The sequence below is a fragment of the Styela clava genome, chromosome 1 (assembly GCF_964204865.1).
Source record: "Styela clava chromosome 1, kaStyClav1.hap1.2, whole genome shotgun sequence".
Taxonomy (NCBI): domain Eukaryota; kingdom Metazoa; phylum Chordata; class Ascidiacea; order Stolidobranchia; family Styelidae; genus Styela; species Styela clava.
In genome coordinates this window covers 5738924-5760123 of record NC_135250.1, presented here as the reverse complement: position 1 = coordinate 5760123, position 21200 = coordinate 5738924, and the positions used below count along the sequence as shown (strand labels likewise).

General features: G+C 35.0%; 1 protein-coding gene across 2 annotated transcripts; it reads right to left on the bottom strand.

The window, feature by feature from the left end:
- Window positions 1–1545: 1545 nt before the first annotated feature.
- On the bottom strand, window positions 1546–19601 carry LOC144428282 (calnexin-like). Of its 2 annotated transcripts, XM_078117289.1 has the most exons (16): window positions 19406–19601; window positions 19060–19139; window positions 18202–18336; window positions 17150–17297; window positions 16994–17062; window positions 16264–16466; window positions 15658–15768; window positions 14398–14548; window positions 13093–13287; window positions 12511–12651; window positions 11147–11200; window positions 6387–6505; window positions 5504–5576; window positions 4920–4989; window positions 3222–3315; window positions 1546–2302 (listed from the first exon to the last, which is right to left on the bottom strand). In XM_078117289.1, exons 1-16 carry the CDS (start codon window positions 19532–19534, stop codon window positions 2260–2262), a joined length of 1815 nt encoding a protein of 604 aa, XP_077973415.1. In that variant the 5' UTR covers window positions 19535–19601; the 3' UTR covers window positions 1546–2259. The 2 variants fall into 2 exon arrangements, with proteins under 2 accessions (XP_077973415.1, XP_077973418.1); XM_078117292.1 differs by lacking the exon at window positions 11147–11200 and having other exon boundaries at window positions 19406–19599.
- Between the last annotated feature and the right edge of the window lie 1599 nt (window positions 19602–21200).

The window sequence follows — 21200 nt, the reverse complement described above, 5'->3', positions numbered from 1 at the left end:
GTAGAAGTGTGAAAACGCACAAGGCGATGATATAATTAATAAATTATTTTGATCGGCGCTACGGTATAAACTACGCCCTAATGAAATTTAAAAACGTAATGTGCAAAGGAAATCTTATGGACACCATGAGATACTATTTAAACTTGTGGTACACCAATAACTGTGAAGCAAACACGATGAGATCAAACGCATGCTGCTGACATGCGTACAAGAGCGGTGAAAATACATGATTTAATGATAAATGTGGATACCTATAGGTTGTCATATCACGTAAGAAGTATGATGCTAAGAGCAAAATGAACACATTAGTGGCGTGTATACATTTTACGCTAAACAGCAAAGAAAAAATAGTGCAGCTGCAGTCAATCAGTCGTTTTGACATGCTAATAACTGATGTGAGATGCAATTTACGCTTTCATTTAAAACATATTGAGAGAGATTGTGACACTAAAACCGACACTTTTATCACTAACATGTCTGATCCCCGTGCGACCAAAAACTATTATTATCTTTTCCGACCATTCATGCTTTAATCCAAGATTTATAACCATCAGATGGGAGCGGGACTCGAGTGTAATAATAATTACAAAATAAAACAAATGTGGCGTGCAATTCATCCTTCTACAATATTCTTTAATAAATATATATCTTACCGATACATATATTATACAGGCTACAGCGCGAGAATTGACCGCGTACGGTATGTGTATACAAGTCTGCGGCAGCACATTTGCTCCGCGGTCATTTCTGCCAACGAATATTTGTTTCTTTATTAAATATTGAAAATAAAGATCTCTTACAAACGGAAAGTATAATCTAGGTCGCCATAGTCACGTTTTTAAATTCGTCAGTAGCAATAATCCTACCGCACAGTATCCTTTGCAACGGTCGGTTTTTTTTCAACGAAACGATCAAACGCAAAACAATCATGTATACCGATACGTGGCGTTCGGCTAGTGCACGCTAGCAATTACGCCGAATAAAAACTAGCCCAGACTGTATGCATCACGTCGGGAGTTTACTGATTGCACGGCGTTTTCGTAATATTCCATATTGCTGCTAGATGTTTTTCACCCGTTTCGAGGTCTTTCTTGAAATAACATAATGGATGGAAGTTTGGGTTCGTATTTATTACCTGTTATAAGATTATGATGTCCATCAGTCTGTGAAAAATGTCATTAAAGCCTCGTTTACTTCATAGAAGGGTCGGATTGCCCCAAACTAACCAATGTGAACCATATAAAATGGAGAAGTTTTGTCTGGTGGTGGAAATGTCCATTGGTACAATCCGTACACTGGTATCAAAACCTGTGGTGGCAAAAGTATACAGTTGCTAATATAATGAATGGAAACTGCAGGAGTTACACACTCCTTGTGGAAACAGTGGTAAACCGTTTGGGCACGTATTAACCCCACAACAGAATTTAATGGTCTTAAGTTCACAGTTCTCAAATCTTGGCATCTATTGTAGCAACATGTTTTCCATTAACGCTTGTCCGTCACTAGACAAAGATTTCCACATTTACTAATATCTAAAAGATACACTTTCTATCCACTAATCATAACCTTTATTTCAAATAACGGCAAAAATGTAATAACAATTACTACGAACCACTCTTAACAAGCACACCTGATAAGTGTCATATTGGTGAAAAACTCATTAATCCACTCGGACGTCATTAATTCAATATGAAACACATAAAATTAAATACTAATGAAAAACTTGGTGCCACTTTCTGAAGACGCAATGTTGTTTTTCCCCTAATATATGATTGGATGCATGAACATGACCAACACAGAATCTTGACAATTGTAAAGATAAATTGAACCTGGGACGGCTGGATACAAATATACTAAAAACATAAAATACATTAATAGGAAGTCCGAGCGACTATTCCTCTTAAAAAATTCAGGAATGAACAAACAGTCAACTCACTTTCTATGCAGAAAATCCACTCTAAAGCTGTTTCACAAGAGTGATATACCAAACAAATCAGATTTCTGTTTAAGATCATTTTTCAAGTTTGTGTCTGAAAAATTTATATTTAATTACCACAATAGCTTTAATCATTCATTATTAGCAAGTAAATGCAGAAAAAAAATGACCTCAATTAGACTAAAAATTATTCAAGATAGTTGCAATTCTAATTAATAATAATTGTGCAATGAATAAACTTCAAATTAGTCTTAGAGTGTGTTCGAAACAGTGATGTCATTCCCACGATAATTTTCGACAAAACTTTGACAGAATAAGCATCATCAATCTTTACGCGCTTTCCGTCTTGGTGATCTTCTATTTGTGCTGTAAATAAAATTGTTTATAAATTTACGCAATGACAAGTACAATGAATTGAGTAAAGATAAGGGGCACAGCCGGGCGTCTTAAGGGGAAAAGGGTGGTCGAAAATTTTTGTAACCCGGCCGAAAATTCTCCCGTAGCGGATTTTAGAACAATCGCAGCGATTAAAACACTCAATACTAATGCTTGATAAATTTACTGGTACTGGGGGCCAGAATCATACCTTCAAGTTACTTACGAAGAGTTACAATTTTAATTTCAATAAATTATTCCTATATGTCAGGACGGGAAAAAGTCAAAAACATCTTTTCTAGTCTAAATTTTGTTATTTCGGAATCAGCAGGTGAAGTCTAGTAAATCATCTTTAAAACTCAATTTTGCATCAAAAATTTTTATGACCTATATTAAATGTGGGTATTTGGTGCAGTGGTTGGATTAAACTTATCTCAGACCATGCAGATGAGATTATGGAGTTTAGAATCTGTGGTGATATCCCATGTAAGGCACTTCGTAAATTATGTGGGTCTCACAAACAACATTTGCATTGCTTTTTTTAACCTAAACTGCATTAACATGACACACTTCACATAAATCTAACGTTCAATATCGAATTCTAAAAAAACATTTCAACGTGCAACAAACAAGAATGTGTTTTATGTAGACATGAGCAAACTATTGCCCGTTGGGTAACTCAATCTGGCCCGCCTGATGCTGCTACAACCAAACTGAAATCCAATTTTGATGTTTTAGGCTTTTAGCTAAAAATAACTCAAGGAATTTGTTGAAATTGCGGTTTGCACCTTTGCTTTGTAATATTGTTTATAAATTGTGACTTTTTGCGTCACACTTTCATGGCCCGCCAGTCTAAGTGGGCAAAATTTTTGGCCCCTGGTTTTATGGTAAAATATTATTCAATGCCTACGTTTGTTCTGCAGGTTCTTCTTCTTGTTCTTCATCTTCTTCCAAATCAGTCTTTGAGGGTTTTTTCTTTGCGTCGCCAGACGCATCTTCTGGGGCTGAATGTAGGAATGAGAATTTTTGTGTATTTTTCACATTAAACACATGCCTTATATCAGTGAAGGCAACATATTTTACTCTGTGCCACACATAGTACTTGAAGGCCACAGATTTAATAAACCAAGGTCAGCATCGATGAAAAACTTGATTAAATAGGTATTAAGTAGGTTTGAGTTTTACACATAACACAACTGTGGTAATTTCTCGTACTTGGTTTTATGAAATTCATGCGACTATATTACGGTAACCGGAATACGCCAGTGGTCCGCCAGTAATTTATACATGAAAATTTCAACTTGGAAGTGGGTAAAGAAGTGTAGAATACGAATTCGCACAAATCTAGCAAGATTATAAAACAATTTAGAAAAAATAAGGGACAGAAATTTCAAGAAAACAAAGTCTACTGAAATATATATAAGATTGGTTTATCATCCACACGACCGACAGACACTATTCAAGAAAAAACAATGACTGACAAAAATTATGGGTACTCCCGTAGTGCGTGTACCAGGTTAGGCCATAATTAGGCTTCCCGCTGCTTGTCAGCAGGGAACCTATTGTATTCCTGTGTTTTATTATTATTATTATTATTATTATTATTTTTTTTTCAAATTGGTCCTACAAACTTGAAATTCACCTCAAATGTGCAGAAGTTCTCAGCTAGCAATAAAATGCAAATTTTATGCATGACTGACCATGCTTTCACGCTCCAGTGAGCAAAACGCAGTTTCAGTTTTTTTGCGATTTCTCAAAATTGATACATGCTATTGGGTTGAAATTCATAACAATGATTAATGGACATGTTCCGGATACGATATGTCAAGGATACGCATGAGTGACCTCGGCGATACGCTCCAGTGATCAATATAGGATTTTACATTTTCATCTTCTTCTCGAGAACGACACTACTTAGAGACTTGAAATTTACATCACATGCAGATAATAAGTCCCCCATCATAAATTGCAAATTTTATGCATGAGTGACGACGCTTTCACGCTCCAGTGAACAAAACGCGTTTTCGTTTTTTTTGCGATTTCTCAAAATTAATACATGCTATTGGGTTGAAATTCATAACAATGATTAATGGACATGTTCCGGATACGATATGTCAAGGACACGCATGAGTGACCTCGGCGATACGCTCCAGTAAGCAATATAGGATATTACATTTTCATCTTCTTCTCGAGAACGACACTACTTAGAGACTTGAAATTTACATCACATGCAGATAATAAGTCCCCCATCATAAATTGCGAATTTTATGCATGACTGACCACGCTTTCACGCTCCAGTGAGCAAAACGCGTCTTCAGTTTTTTTTACGCGGGAAGCCTGTTAAAGCTGCACGCAGCTCTAGTTTCATTCAGATTTTCCTTATTTTAGCTCTATTAAGAGTTCTGTATTAGCCAAGTGCATATACCCCCTGCCCATAGGTTTCAGTCCCTTTACACAACTTGGTGTAAAATAGACAAAATTAACAAAATTAGTTACCTCCATATTGGTACACACACTTCTGGAGCACCAAATTATGAGTATCTTTTGAATAAGGACTATAATTTATCAGAAATTGAGCAAAATATTGTATCAGTTCAGTACAACAAACCTTGCTCTGGTTCTTCCTCTTTTGCACTATCTTGCTCTTCTGGTTGATCTTCATCACCTTCCTTAGTTTCCTAAAAATTGGAAATTTATTTAAACACAATAAAAATGTGTCAAGAAAACTTGTGAATTGTGTTCATCACTGTTTGTGTACCAGTAGATGATCAAAAACAGATTTTTTATCTTTTACCCCAAGGAAAGGAAACCTTACAAGACAACCGCATCAAAATGGTAAATCAAAATATAAAACTATTTCATAGTTCCAAACGCATTGACTTAAGACTTTATTGGAAGCCTTAGCTTACAGATGGTTTATTAACCAAACTGCTGCCTGATTAGTAATTCTATCTCACATAACTATTCCCCACAGACTTCAAATCAAACTACAATTAGCCACACAATGTAATCAGCAAAGATATGGAGAGTCCCTTTGCAAAGAGTCTATCGTGTGTTGCAAACTTTTTTTACTGCCATACAAAAAACTCCAATAAAAAATGAGACTAAAATAGGCAATTCAGGTAATTATTGTCTTAAGTGTTCAAGTGCAAATGAGACGAGAAATGAGGAAATAAAGATATGTGATCTCACCTCATCCTGTGAATCGTGTGGGTCATCTGGTGTTGGCTCATCAGTTTTCTTTGGATCGGATTTCTTTTGCCCACTATAGATATAGATAACAACTAATATTTATAATTTTCATGCTGGCATTTTAATTTCGAACGGGTACATTGAAGTCATTAAAAAAAGGCTACAAAACAAATATGATAATGTAACAAATTCAACGATAGTATATGATTTGTGTAATTAAAAAAGGATGATCTAATGAAATCTAGCAAATATACTTGCTATTTCGGAATGAGATGTTATTCTAATTCATCACTTTAATACTATCTCATTCAAGCATCCATGTAGGAATGGAAACACATGGATCAAAAGTAGGAAGTAGAAAGGTCCTGCAGTTCAATATACAATATCGTAGTACTCCCTAAACTGAATCCTTAACAAATTAGAATATGATACGAGTCTTCAGAGTAGAAAATGATCCCATTTAGCACTGTTGGGGAGGCTTGAGTTATTGACTCAACTCAAGTTGAGCTAGAGTTACAACTTATCAAAGACCCGAACTCAACTGCAACTAACCATCAGTGACTTAACTTGATGATAGATGCGACTTTAGATTTTCGCCACGATTCATGGTTTAGGGACACAACTCGGAAATTTACAGATTATCTAATGATGGACTAGGAATTGATAGAAAAGTATTTCAGAAAATTCAAGTATTTAGTACAGGGCTTCCCAAACCAGGGGTCGCGATCCCAAATTGGGTCGGAGTGATGAGTAGGTGGGGTCGCAAACAGGTCATGGGGTCGGTGAGGTATGGTAGAGGATGGATATACAAATCATCTAAAATTTGTCAAACCATGTTAAATTCAGCAGTTTGTACCGTGGCTGATTTAGTACAATAGCTCACCTGCAACAAAATGTATACAGCATGACCAAAGGCAATCCGATAGCACCAATGTATACAGCCCATAGCCATGGTCTTCCTTCTGTCGCATCCATTATTTGTTGAAAGATTCCAGCTGCTGGCTAAAGATACAGAAAGAAGATTTGGTGAAACAACTTTTATCAATACTTGCGCGCAGAAGTATTTCAAAAATTCAACTAAAGTGTACTTTTAAGTATATTTGATCAGAAACAACAAACACTACAAATTGGACGTAAAATGATAAAAAATTTTTCATCGAAATGTGTTTACATGCAATGCAAGACTATTTGAAATACATATTCATGAAAAACACAAGATATAGGTTTGCACACAATATTTCACAATAATTCCATTAAAGCTGATTCAAGTATTTTCATTGGTACTCCCGAAGTATGTGAACCAAGATGGCGGACACCAGAACGTAGTATGTGTACCAGGTTGGGGTTAAGCCATAATTTGATTCCAATTTTCCTTATTTTAGTTCTATTACGAGTTCGGGGACTAGCCAAGTGTGTCCCCTAGTATTTATATCTGAAACTACGGCCTAACCTGGAACACATACTACGTTCCGGTGTCCACCATCTCAGTTCACATATTTCGGGAGTACCTTTTCATGAATAATGTTCAAGATGTAATAATTTTATTTTCATCTATGTATATCAATAAAGTAAGCAATTTTAAGCTGTCCACATATATAGATGAACTCTCAAAGTAAGACCTAAAATTCTCGGAGATATTTTATCGATCTGTAAGCGGAGATGATAAAATTTTGGATTCTGCCATGCGCCACCACTAATCAGTCTTCAAAGTTTAAAACTGAATCATTTTTGGGGAATCATGGTTAAATAACAAAACAATCGCAACAAATGACAGTTAGACTCAATCACAGGAAAGAATACTTCTAGCCACCAGTATTTTATCTCCAGAAGCAATTACATGTACTCGACACCTATTTATACTAAAATTAACTGAATGAATTGCTATCAAAGTCAGGATAGGATGTAGAATAGCGGTGAGAGTGCCAGCAATCCTCTCGTACCTAATTATCCACTGCAGGAATCGCAGGATTTAAATCTGCGAACAAGGTAATTAGAGATGCGATAGCAAACATTTAGCTCAATGCACAAAAGTATAAAGCAAAGGCTGAAAATCAATATTTATGATTTTGCATGGAAACCAAACTCATTATGAATTCAGAAGGTGGAAATCAGCCAGTGGGTAAGACTAAGATAGAACTTAGTTAAACATGGTATTAAGGACAACAGGCTTCTTTAAATTTATGCTATCCTGCCCAACAGGCTCTTCCCACACTCGATGATATGTTTTACATGAGAAGAAGCCTGGGCGCTCCAGAAGTGTGTGTACAAATATGAAGGTAACTAATTTTGTTCGCCTACTTTACATCTAGTTGTGTAAAGGGACTTAATCTTATGGGCATTCACTTGGCTAACAAAGACAGTCCCTGAACTTGTAATAGAACTAAAATAAGGAAAAATCTGAATAGAATTATGGGCTATGGGGCTAACCCTAACCTAGGACATATACTACGGGAGTATCGAAGCCTGAACCACCTACTTGATGATTCAAGCTTGCAACTCTTAAGCTGTCAATAGAATACACGCTTACCAATACATCCAACCAAGGATGTATTACATACACTCACACAGGTGAGCAATTACTGTACATTGTTATTATTCAATTGGAACTAAAATCTATTGAGAAGTTGTAAAACAAGGTTTAATTTACAGACAATGTTGTTTATTTATGTAAAATAGCATCAAGTGTAATGAATCGCGCTTCCTTTTTTATTTCTTACAAAAAAATCTTTTTTGCTTAGCATTGCCTACCCCAATTATTACACTCTGGGTGGGCATGTGATTTGGGCACTCCAGAAGTATGTGAACCAAGATGGCGAACACCAGAACGTAGTATGTGTAACGGGATAGGCCATAATTTTATTCCAATTTTCCTTTTTTTACTTCTATTACGAGTTCGGGGACCAGCCAGGTGACTTCCATAGTACTTGTACCTGAAATTATGGCCTAACCGAACCTGGTACACATACTACGTTTCGGTGTCCGCCCTCTTGGTTTACATACTACAGGAGTACCGAGATTTGTACCCTGAGACGCGAAAACACTTATGTCTAATGCTTAAACTGCTAAGCCTATGAAAACCTACCTCAATAACAATACTAGGATATTCAAATTGATAAAAACTTTGACGAGACTTTCCGAACAAACGATATTCATCCTCCATACTGGCGTAGCTTCAAACAGATATTTCAGAGAAAGAGAACTCAAATAGAACGGGAGCACTAACACATATACCAGTATATATAATTGCAACGCAATGCAACTCCAGAAGCCAAAAAAGGAACGCGAGTTTGAATTTTATTAATTCAGACAATTCAATTACACCTCGGCCATGGTTTAAATTTGGTAGGTTAATGCATTAAACTGGTATAATATTATTTAATTAGAATTATTGTCTTTCATATCTTTCTTATCGGGAGCAAATAATCAAATATTTCATTTCCACACTCCTCAATACTAATTAAATCTTTTGTTCGGTAATAAAACTGTCTACCATTGTCTAAAAGGTACTCCCGAAGTATGCGAAACAAGATGGCGGACACCGGTACGTAGTATGTGTAAGGCCATAATTTTTTTCCTATTTTAGTTCTATCACGAGTTCGGGGACTAGCCAAGTGACACCAGTAGTATTTGTACCAAATATCATGGCCTAACCCCAACCTGGTACACATACTACGTTTTGGGGTACGCCATCTTAGTTCAGAAGAAGAAGAATACAAAAAGCTCTTTTTTAGATATTTGAAATATTAGATTAAGAACATGCTGATTTGCCTGAAAATTGAAACTAACTTTTTAAAAAGTTATCTTGTTCTGTCCGAAATCTATTGTGAATTATTTGAGGCCTTGTCCTAGAAATGCTTGAGTTTACCTCAAATGAAATAGCGTGTTTATGATTTCAGATGATATTAGTCAGGATTCTTCAAACCCCCAGGGGTTGGGCCATGAAGCATTTTCCTAGGGGCCATGATCAAAAGCGTTCACTAGATATCATTTACAACGACAAAATAAATCTGAAGTTGATTTACTGTGACATGTCCAATTCTTTGGCTGAAATGAATTTATTCTTTTGTTTTTGTTTGTTGGCTTTTTATTATTGAACATGGTGCATAAAATAACTAATGGTTATATGTTTAAAAGGAAAAATAAATATTTTCATAAAAGAACTGGAGGCCTTGGAAGAGAGCGAAGCATCATGAAGGTTTGAGAACCACTGGTTAGACAATGGTGGGCAAGGTTTTCGGACCAGGGCCACTCGCGGGCCATGTAAGTGGGACGTAAAAAGTTACCGTACATATTATGAACAAAAATTATAGTGTTGCAAAATCAAAAGAGGAAAACAATAAGCCTCATGCCAAAACTGAATTTAATCAAAATTTCAACAAATTTTTTGGGCCTTTTTTCTAGCTATAACATCAAAATTTGGTTGCGGCAGCATCAGGTGGGCCAGATTGAAGTACCCAACTGGTCGGATTTGGCCCACAGGCCATACTTTGTGAGGGTTAGGCTAACTGGGTCTGAGTTTAATAACCATAATTACAGTATTAATACCAGTACTTTACCTTCTAATAAAAGAAAGTGTTTGCTATGAGAAACCAAAACTAAAAGTTGTTCATGTTTTCACACTACATCCTTTCTATACTAGCAATCCACCAATCTAGTTCAACCTTTTTTTGCTTCCGCCTGCCACTTCTCCTCCGTCTAGATCTTTTGCGCCTCCGACTTTTTCTCTAGAAGCACGCGATTGAGGATTTAGTATGTTAGCTATGTGAATGCTCGTTACAAAGAAGGTTTTCCAGTTCATTCTATGGATTTTTGTATTGGACACATTTTGAAGTCATGCTGAGGCATCTCAGAATAGTTTGAGAAATTCTGATTTAATTTTATTCATTCGTCTATCCTAAAGCAGCTGCTGACAAGTAGATCAAATGCTCATTTTGCAGTTATCGTGTCCATTCCAGGCAAACTCATGGATATATTTTTGAAAAACTATTTTATTGTGGTCATTTGCCTGAATGGCTAATATAAAAAGATTTGATTTGATTGTTTGTAAATTGTTGCATCACTAATATAATACAGTGAGAATTGAATTTTTTAGAAATCAAGAATGAAAAGCCGCTATACAGCTAATACTCGTTCGTACTTTGTGAGGCCTTTTACCTTAGCCGATTTTAGAAAAATGGCCAAATGAACAAAGTCTAAATTCCGGCAATTTTTTCCCCTAACCCTTGACCCCAGTGAAATTCTGTCGTTGCTAGAAGTCAATTATTGCACCATCGTTATGTTATTGCTATTTAACAGGTTGTTACGGAATTAAACAAAGAAGTCTATGCCATGGAAACATCTAATGATTTCGGTCAGCGAGACAATGAAGGTATCACTATCATGCGAGACCTAACTAAGTGTATTTCTCTTTTATTTTCGACAAAATGATTTATAATGAAGTGTTTCTCCAAAGAAGACGTGCTAATCATAGACATAGTAGGCATAGAAGGAAAATGGTTAATACATAGGAATTTTTTCAATGACTGTTTTAAAGTTTTGTAATACTCATGATAAAGGAAAGAGAGCTGTGAGTACAACACCAACACCCGTGAGAAAGCCACCACCATAATAAACCACCTCACTCCTACTCGCACTCACTATCACCTTAGACTTTCCTCTCTCTCTCGCTTCCTTAATCATCTGTTTTCTTTTCCTAGACTGTAAATTACAGTTTTCAAAATTTTAGGGAGATTTTAATTTATTGAATCAACAGCTAATATAAGCAGTGCTGGATTACCAGCCTGGGTCTCAGTTTCGCATGTCTTTATTGATAGTGGAATTGACATTTGAGCCAATAAATCAGGAGTGGGCAATTACTCTCTGAGTAGGCCAGTTACACAAAATAGTCTTGGATACTATGAGTAAAAACAGTTTATATACAAAAGCTAGTCCAACAGCTAGGCTAACGTTTATACAATAATAATGATGGGAACAATGTTACAATCGGGGTTATTTTGACATTATTTTCATCGATATTTTCAACGAAAATTTATATCCATGAAAACTATAGTCGTAATTTCAACAGACACAAGTGGGCCAGATGAAACACATCTGGCCTCGCAGGTCCGTAATTTACCCATCCCCACACTATATACATCGTAAAAAAAATGAAACTTCGAATAAGCCCCTTAAGCAGAAAAAACAAAAACATTCGCTAGATATCGTCATGGCCAATTTTTAGTAATCTACAATTCAAATTAAATTCTAAAATAATATTTCCACTGCAGAATAATTATATAACAGTCTTATATATATAGTCAGTCTACATTCTTAGTATTCTTGTAATAAACGTTGCAATTTACGTCTAGGTTCAACAAAAACTATATACTTCTACATTTTCAGAATTAATGCAAGCAGTATTAGTAATGAGATTGTAATGCAAATTCCCAATTAATTGTATTAGGAATGATTTTTTTCATTTGAAAAAAACACAAACAAACAACAATTTAATTGTTTATCATATAAAAGTATTCAATCTATTTATCAAAATATTCCTTATTTTGCAAGACCAATGAAGATGGAAAAATGCCAAATCTACATAAAACAATTTATCTTCTCATTAGTATAACAACAATACAAACCAACTTCAACATATGTTACAACTCATACCGGTACTGTAAGAGTAAAATATATTAGAGCTAGCGTCAAGTGTTTGGCACGGTTTTCAACTATGTAAAGACAAGTTACAGTTCTCTGGTACAACCACCTCATGCCTCACCCAGAATGTAACAAATGCGGAAGGCTTCCACATACTAAAATTTTCAGGTCCTATAGTCGAATTTGAGAGTCGAATCACAGGACTAAGTCTCACTGGTGGATAATTGAGTGAGAGTGAGTCATTTTAGTTAGATTACTAGAGTCAATCCGATAAATCGTTAACTCGAGTCCAACATGAGGCGTGTCAATGACTTGGAGTCTGCCCAACACCACACTTTATATAGAAACTGATAATAAGAATTAAAAAATACCTCATTTCTTGCATGTGCTATCTTCTTTTGCTTCCAAGTTTGCATTGCGTAATCATCAGCGACGGCTTTATCATTCGTCATGATGAAATTATCAAACATTATCTTATCGCTCATCGACCAGAGTTCAAGACCAATTGCTCCCTAGAAAAAATTAATATTAAATTTGATTCAATTTCTATTTTTATGCTGTTATCTTATCATGATAATTTTCCATAAACTGAAATTAAAATGACAAAGCAGTAGTTTCTGTCAGGGCTGTGAAATTTGGTAGGTACTCATATTTTCAAACTCCATGGTGTCTTTTCAATTGTGGTAAAAGAATTCAAAATTTAACAACAGAAACTTATAAAGCAATAATTTTACTAAGGTTTTTTACAGGATGCTATAGAAGGCTTACTGGGGTACAGAGCTGGAGTCAAAGTTAATTTTTTTTTTCAACCCAATGTCAAGACCTGGAGTTGAAGTGTTTCGAAACCAGAAGTCATGAGTGGAAGCCAAAATTCTCCTCAACCTGGAGTTGTGAGTTCATTGTAGATTTTGCTCAAATGTAATATGTGAGAAAAAATATCAAACTCAACTTACAATCGGTGTCATCTTGTAAGGTTGAAGATCTTCAAAGTAGTCTGGGTTCGGAATTTGACGAGGCTTCCATATTCCTTTGTACGCTGGATTTGCAATCATCGGTGCTCTCCATTTACCCTTGAATTCGGGGTTAGCGATGAGAGGAGGTTCCCATGTCCCACAACCTGGAGCTTCTTTGCATTTTGGATTTTCGATCTGGAATTTTGGAGCGAAATAATATTTATTTTTAGATAGCTTAGCCTTATATCAATTTACATAGGACGTTTTGACAAATTGATCAAGTCGCTGTTGGGCAACTGATCATGTTAAAAAAATAATCGCTGACAAATCAACAATGGGAATCAATTACAAATTTCAGTATTTAAAGCTTGAAGTCGCTGCAAGGCTAAAGTCCTATGGAACGAGGTTTCATTTTCATACATGCATTTATTTTTTTCCATCATGTTTATCAGCCACCGTCACACTTGTTTGCCGATCATTTGAGCAATCTTAGCTACAGCCCATACTGTACCAGTACACAAGACCTAGGTGTCTATATATTTAGGCACTGCTCTCTGGTATAGAAATAGACCGCATATAGTCTGCACCATAATGAAACAATCTACCTTTGGGTAACAAATAAAGTGCCAATTTTTTTATCAAATTACAGTACAAAGTGTTCTACAGTTCAGAGAACAAGCCGTAAAGTGAAAGTGAATTAGTTAATCAAATTCTATTTTCTTATTACACTGGCACTCTTGAGATAATTTATGTAAACCGTGTTATGTTATGTAATGAATTGAAAAAAAAATGCCCTTTTTCCGGAAATAAATAATATTGTTAAAAGGAATCGATATCACCAAGACTAAAAATAGGAATTTAAAGAATTTAGTGTGATTTTGATTTTTCATATGATGTTTTCGTGTGTCCCCTCTTATCAAAGCATTTTACTGAGCTATAAGTTATGTATAACAAGTCAAAAACCATTAATACAAAAATAAATTCCGAATCATCGCAGATTTTTGACAAAGTTTAATGAAATATATTTTTTTTGCTTGAATTTAATATTTACATTATGTCAAGGAAGAAAATAATTTTTAAAAATTTTCAAGAGTGAAGAATGCCACTTAGACGGTTAAATCATATGGCAAATTAACCACCCACCCCCGACACATTACTAATACATGTCAGGTATGGGAATAGCTAAACCGTTACTTTTTGAAATGCATGATTTGATGGCAAAAAAGCTGGAAAAACCCTACAAGAAGTTCAGCTGTTCAAAATCCAATGTTTGAATGAAGGTTATTTCCAGCTCGTGCTCCATACCTTAGGTGCTTCCCATTCTCCGTCCATTTCGTTATCCCAATCTTCAGGTTTAACAGCGTCAGGATCATCTGCGTATTGTGGTTCGTTTTCCAACCATCCTTCAGGCATTTCTGCGTCTGGATCAGGAATTTGAGCTGGTGCATCTTCATTCCTAAATAATCAGATCAAAAAAATTAAATTGAAAAATTTAAATGAGAAAATATTTCACAATATTTCGAAATATAAATATTTCATATCGAAATTTAATTTTTTTTTAGTTTTCTTCTAAAAGAATATTCTTATTCCGACTAGACGCAAAGTTAGTAGCTTACGAAATATCCAAAAGTGCTCGAGATATTTATTCTTATTATCTCAAAATGACAATGTGTTGCTAATAAATCAGCATAAAGCAGTATTTGATATTTACAGATATCCTATGAAGGAAATAAATTTCCTGTAACAGGAAACTCATTTGCATTGATAGATTTCTGATATAATGTGGGATGGGGATCTGTATACCACGCAACACGTAATATACAGAAACTGGTATATTCAAACAATTTAGTTTGAATAAAACTTGAAATTCAAATTGTAGTTGGAGTTTGCTAAAAAAAAAACAGGAATGTCCAAAACAAATCAAATACTCCTAAAATTAACTGTATTTAATTCAGTATACTCTTGATTTTGAAATAATTTATTTTGACTATTGTCTTTGATAAAAAAAAACGATATTGTATTAAATTGTAAAGTCAAAACCGACTCTTAACTCCTGATAATAGATAATATAGGAAACCAAGTGAAAAATTGTTGTTAACTTTTTGGCAAATCTGAATATCTTTGTTTAAAAAATGTGATCTATGTCCGATCTCTTTCCAAAAAGTTGCAGTATCGTTAGATATTGAGATTTCCGAAACCCTGCATTAATCCCTTTAGCGGATTTCGAAACCATTACAACTGTGAACATACCAGAACCTAATGAAATAATAAATAAAATGACCTCCGGTATGAACAAGGCACTGTACAAGCAGCTATTGATATCTAACAATATCTAAGGATCTACTATTTATTTGAAAGGAATAGTTCTGGTTCGGCATTGCCTACCAAAATGAAAACACCCTGAGTGATGTGGGGAACATAAGATTTTAAACCCTGAGATTAGTAATCCATGATGAGGACGCTTCGATCGCCATGCTAAAGCGCTGCCGTCTGCATATCATATTTTATTCAGTATGATATACTACATTGGAAATCGAAGCAAAATATAAAAAAATAAATACAAACCAGTCATCGGGTTTCGTTGCTTCAGGATCAGGAATTCTTTCCCTTTCATCCCATTCTTCAGGTTTCTTATCATCTTTATCTTCAATTTCTTTAGGTGGATTCACTGCAGGCCTGAAATGACAAAATTGTAAAAATGTAGATAAATAAACAGGGAGTGGGGTTGGGAACAATTTACAACCAACTCGTGCTTTTAGGAATTTTGATTAGAACTCTTGACTCTGTGAAAAAACAAATTCAGTGTAGGCAAGCTATTTTGACAGCTTGTTCAGAAAGGTGAGTCAACCTTTTTGGGACAATGTTGTTCTCGTGAAAAATCCCTTTTTCGTGACTACCAAATCAACCTATTTCAAGTTTTCAGTAGTTAAAGATTTAAGAGAAGGCAATGTCTTTTATTCTCAATTTGTTTTAAACAAATTTTGCTGCTTTCTATAGCATATAATATCAATTTATTTCATCAGGCCTGTTTGGCAATCTTTTCAGAAAACTCACAGTTAGCTAAAGCCCTAGCGATACCGATGTACGATACGGTATGTACTTCTTGTTCCCATATTTTTGGCATTGCTCTCTTGGATTTTATTAAGATAGTTAAAATACAAGAATACATACGTCATGTCTTCCAGTAAGCTTCCACTGTTGATTTCCTTTTGATCCAAATACATTTTGAAAGTATTATCTGGGTTGACGACCAGGGTGTAAAGATGGAAAGCCTTATCTGTGTAAGCTGACTTTAGATCTGCTGTCGTCTTCTTTGCATGTTTCTCTTCATATTCTCCTGTTTTTGGATTTTTGTGGCGGAAGATGAAATGAAGCTGAAACAGAAATTGACTTTTTCTTTAACGATTTCAACATAGGCAAAGTAGAATGTTGGTGAATTACCCAGTGCAGTTGAGGATAATTTACACCTGACCATTTTAAAACCAACTCTGGCTACAAAATTTGACTTAGACAGACATTAAGATACAGACATTTGGATGGGATGGACAGAAATTCGAAAATATTCATTTTGCTACCAAAATCTTTTGTGTATGCACATTTTTCCTTAAATTATCAACACCTGAAATTCCACATCACTATTCTAAAGAATCAAAAATTATGACTCCTGTGATTTTGAAACCATCAATTTGACTAAGAGTTCTATTCAAACAAATTTGCTTTTCTTGGAGTTCAAGACTAGAGTCCAACTCTAAAATCTATGCCATTGTTGAATGGCTTGGAATAAAGTGTGATTTTTACACGACTCCACATTTTGCCAAAATGTTCGATTTCTCTGTACAGACATCTAGAATTCAAATCCATATTCAATTTAAAACAGAACTACGTCAACAAGAAAATTTACCTTATAATCTTCCCCGCATTTGTCTGGCCCAAACATAATTGTGTACGGTGTTTTATCGTTGAAAGTTTTCTGAAAATGTAAAATAGTTGGTTTGTTGAAAATGCTTTTACGATATTGATAGAAAAGAGAATTGACGTTTTATTGATAAAAACTTACTAAGGTAACATCTTCAGTTTTTGAAAGGAGTTTTACATAGCCACCACCACATTCGATTCCATTTTGGAAATTGACTTCATACTGCATGACAAATGGTTCTCCATCAAATTCATATGGCTTTGACAGGTCGACAGAAATTGCATGATGTCTAAAATAAAGACATATTATATTTATAATTTATAAAGATCTGTTGCATCACAAAAATTAAAAGGTACTCACGTAGTATGTGTACCAAGTTAGGGATAGGCCATAATTTGATACTGATTTTTCCTATTTTAGTTCTATTACGAGTCGGGGACTGTCTGTGTTAGTCGAGTGAATATAACCCCAGCCCATAGGTTTCAGTCCCTTTACACAACTTGATGTAAAGTAGGTTACTTACATCAGTAGTAGTTACTTCCATATTGGTTTATATACTTTTGGAGCACCTATTAATATATATTTTATTGTTTTATACAACAGCATAATAAATTGAGTAAACAATAAGGAACAAGAAAGATCTCAGACTTTCAAAAAAATGTCATTGAATATCAGTGGATGCCTACATGGCCTTGTACAGAGGGAAAAGCCCGAATAAGTGTTGTATACAATACTGAACAATGATGCATTCCAACAGTAATTACAGCAAACACAAACGTATATACAAACAATGCTGATGTATACAGTTTAGATCCAAACCGGTTACAGATAGACTGACAAATGAGTCATTTCAGGATATTGCATTAGAATAACCATATCATAAGTCAGATGTCAACTGCGAACTGTTTAAAAACGGATGGGTTTCAAATTGAATTGAGACAGGAACAGTAACTCCTCTTCAAAATTTAAAAATATACAGGAATGCAAAAATGACATTGCAAATGAAATGCCACTAAAAATAATGGCGCTCCAGAAGTATGCTTACCAATATAGAAGTAACTAGTTATGTTCGCCTACTTTACATCAAGTTATGTAAAGGGACGGAAGCCTACGGGCAGGGGGTATATTCAATTGGATAACACAAACAGTCCCCGAACCTGGTACACTTATTACAAGAGTACCAAAATACTAACCTCGCTTTATCTTTCAAAACTAATCCCAAATCGCCATCTAACAGTGGTGTAATGGGTTGAACAACTTCCCAACGACCATTATATTTTGATATTTCTTCATCAACACCATCTTTTTTTGCTTCAGAAATTTTCCAACTAAAACACAATAAAAATTAAAATAATATTATATGCATTACAAAAAAATTCAAATTTTGTTGGAAGCTCAAGCAAAGCACGAAAATGAAAAGCCATAAAAACAAACTAAAAGTAATTATTTGTTATATCATAATGGCAATAAATAACCAGTATTTAGAATAAGATTTTTTATACTAAAACTGGAGGCAAGAAAAGGTGCCTCTCATCTGGTTACAAGTCTAGGTGTGGGAATCCCTTGGTAACAGTTGAACATCGGGTCAAAGGTTCAATACACAACTATACGAAGGTTGTTAATGGCAGAACACCATTCATTGAATTCCAGTATTGTATGTCCCTTGCTTCCCTTTGCCAAATGACGTTCAGTGTCGTGAATTCGCAATGATACATGCATGGCCAATAAGTACAGAAGTATTTCATGAGTTGAATATTATGTTACCAATTTTATATGCCCTAATTCAAACTTCCACTACTGGTAATTGCCAACCCCTGCTTCGTAGTCAGCAGCAACAACAAGGCGTTCTTTGCACTCGGCTCATATAAGAGTGAAGTTGTAACCAGACTGTGATTATATAACAGTAAGATGGGACCTCCACAACCCATTGCAATTAATTTAGCATTACAATTACGATGTTTCTTATGCTAAGTACGGATGAAAATCAAGATAAAAATTAATTAACAACCATTCAATAAATATTCAAATTGAAATTACTGCATTTATCATACCCATTAATAGAATCTGCTTTATCGAAAGGTTCTGCAAAGTTGACGTGGCCTTTGGGAACCGGTTTCTCATATTTTGTTATCTGGAACAAAAATAGTTCGTATTAACGAATAATATACAGAACAAAATAAAGAATTCTTTTAATATGATGGTGCTGTAAAATGCTGTTACGATTATTATCCATCAGTCCATAGATTCAAAGCATTTATAGATTATAAAAAATAACAATTTGGATTACAATAAAACAATAAAAAGGGCAAATTGCAGTCTAGTTACTATAGGAAGAATTTCTGGAGGTCAAAGGTTGAGGAAATACCCCTTAAAATTCTACAATATGAAGAATCTTACTGTGGATTCTGGTTCTTCAACTGCTTCTTCAACAACTACTTCTGCCTCATCATCATCCTCGGCCATGTTCAAGCCGAATCCAGAGAACAAAATTAAAAGAAATACTAATCCAAATTTAATGACAACCATTTTTAATCCTGGGTTATTGACTCATGTGGAATTACTAAATATTATTAAATATTACTTCAAAATAAAAAAGAAAATCAGTAAATAAATTAATAATATCTGATAGTTGAAGCCCTAAAGTTTTACTATAGCTCACATAATTCAATTACAGAATTACAGTTTTAATTTTGAATTCGGGAATTGGGGTTAACAAAATTATCCGAATGATTTCAATATTTAAAAAACTCTCAAATCGCGAATTACAGAATTATATATATCATTTCTTGTACATTTCAGAGCAGCAAATTCTGCTTATACTACAGAATTACAATAGCCAAGCAGAAAAGAGCGAGATTTGGAAATAAATATCAATTCTAATTGGCAGATCCAGTGCAAAATTGAGAAATCATACCCCTACCAGTACGGTGCATAAATGCTGAAATGAACACTGTGGTACCCACTTTCATCTGCTCATGTAATGATATCAAACGACTATGCATACCAACGCTCTCAGACTCTATTACTGGAATGAAAAGAATTTGGTAATCAGCTAGCAGGCCAGGGTTTCCACTTGCTTCTAAAGTTCTAGATGCCATTGCTCCAAGTCCATGCTTCCGAAAACAAATAACTAACTAATCCCATACCTGCATACCCAACGTGGAATGCCGGAATGGTAACCGGACAAGAGTTCGCCAGCCTTCTTATCGGCTTTCCTATCCCCGGGATAAATAGTTAAATCCTATCCTAAACCTGTCAACCGATTGATCAACTACCGTAATCTAATTCTGTAATTCAAAACGGTAAATTCAAAATTAATGAACTTAAAATTTACATCCCAACATCTCTTCTTTAGAACCTCTATCTCAGTATCTACCCTAATATCGATTAACAGAAATGGGCCAAATAATGCCATCGCGTTGTACATAGCCTAAACCGTGAATTCATTCCAAAGCAGTAGCTCAACAAAAATCGAAAGTTTTCTTATTTCAGTAGTGCAGTACCGGTAGTAGAATTTAGCTGTTGGTCGTTGGGTTTCTCCAACTTATTCCATGATTTCACCAGGGACCAGCTATTACGTTAAATAAAATACAGGCCTAAAACTTGTTTACTGCTCATGACATGGTCGTGAATAACTAATAAAATGTATATTCTATCATTTTATACTTATGTAATACAGTAATATCTGGCAATATGAATTGAAAATCCCTATCACGCGAAACACGCTTCCTCACTATTCATGCGAGACCAAGCACGTGATAGTGTTTGTTTAATTTATTCCTCGATGCGTGGTGATCTGTGAGTGGTCGATGTCCGATTTAAATTTACACGGCGTGACATGGATAGTATGCGTAATTCTTGCGCCATTTGTTAGCTCAAGACATTAAAATGTTGACATAAATCACATTGACGACTACCTGCTGTTAAATCCCTTCCACGCAGATAAGAATTACTAAATAAAACTACGCGAAACAGAGCGTACGGTGTCTGGCGACAAGTTTACGATAGATAGGGATTTAACTCAGCCGTGGCACAAAATACGGTAATACTTACAATGCAACAATCACATACGGCGGAAATTCGCCATGATTTCGAATCAGGTGAGAATAATGGTATGTGCAATCTCACCCTGTGACGTAGAATATAAATTATGAAACTCAATGCGATAATGCCTAACCTGATTTTGATACAA

Bases quoted from the DNA above. Each gene is read 5' to 3' on its own strand.
- LOC144428282 (XM_078117289.1), bottom strand. From the start codon at position 19,534: ATGGTTGTCATTAAATTTGGATTAGTATTTCTTTTAATTTTGTTCTCT. The intron at 12,652-13,092 runs GTAAGTTGAGTT...AATTTTTTCTAG, and splicing joins CTTACAAGATGACACCGATT to GGAGCAATTGGTCTTGAACT. The intron at 4,990-5,503 runs GTGAGATCACAT...TCCAATTTTTAG, and splicing joins CACACGATTCACAGGATGAG to GAAACTAAGGAAGGTGATGA.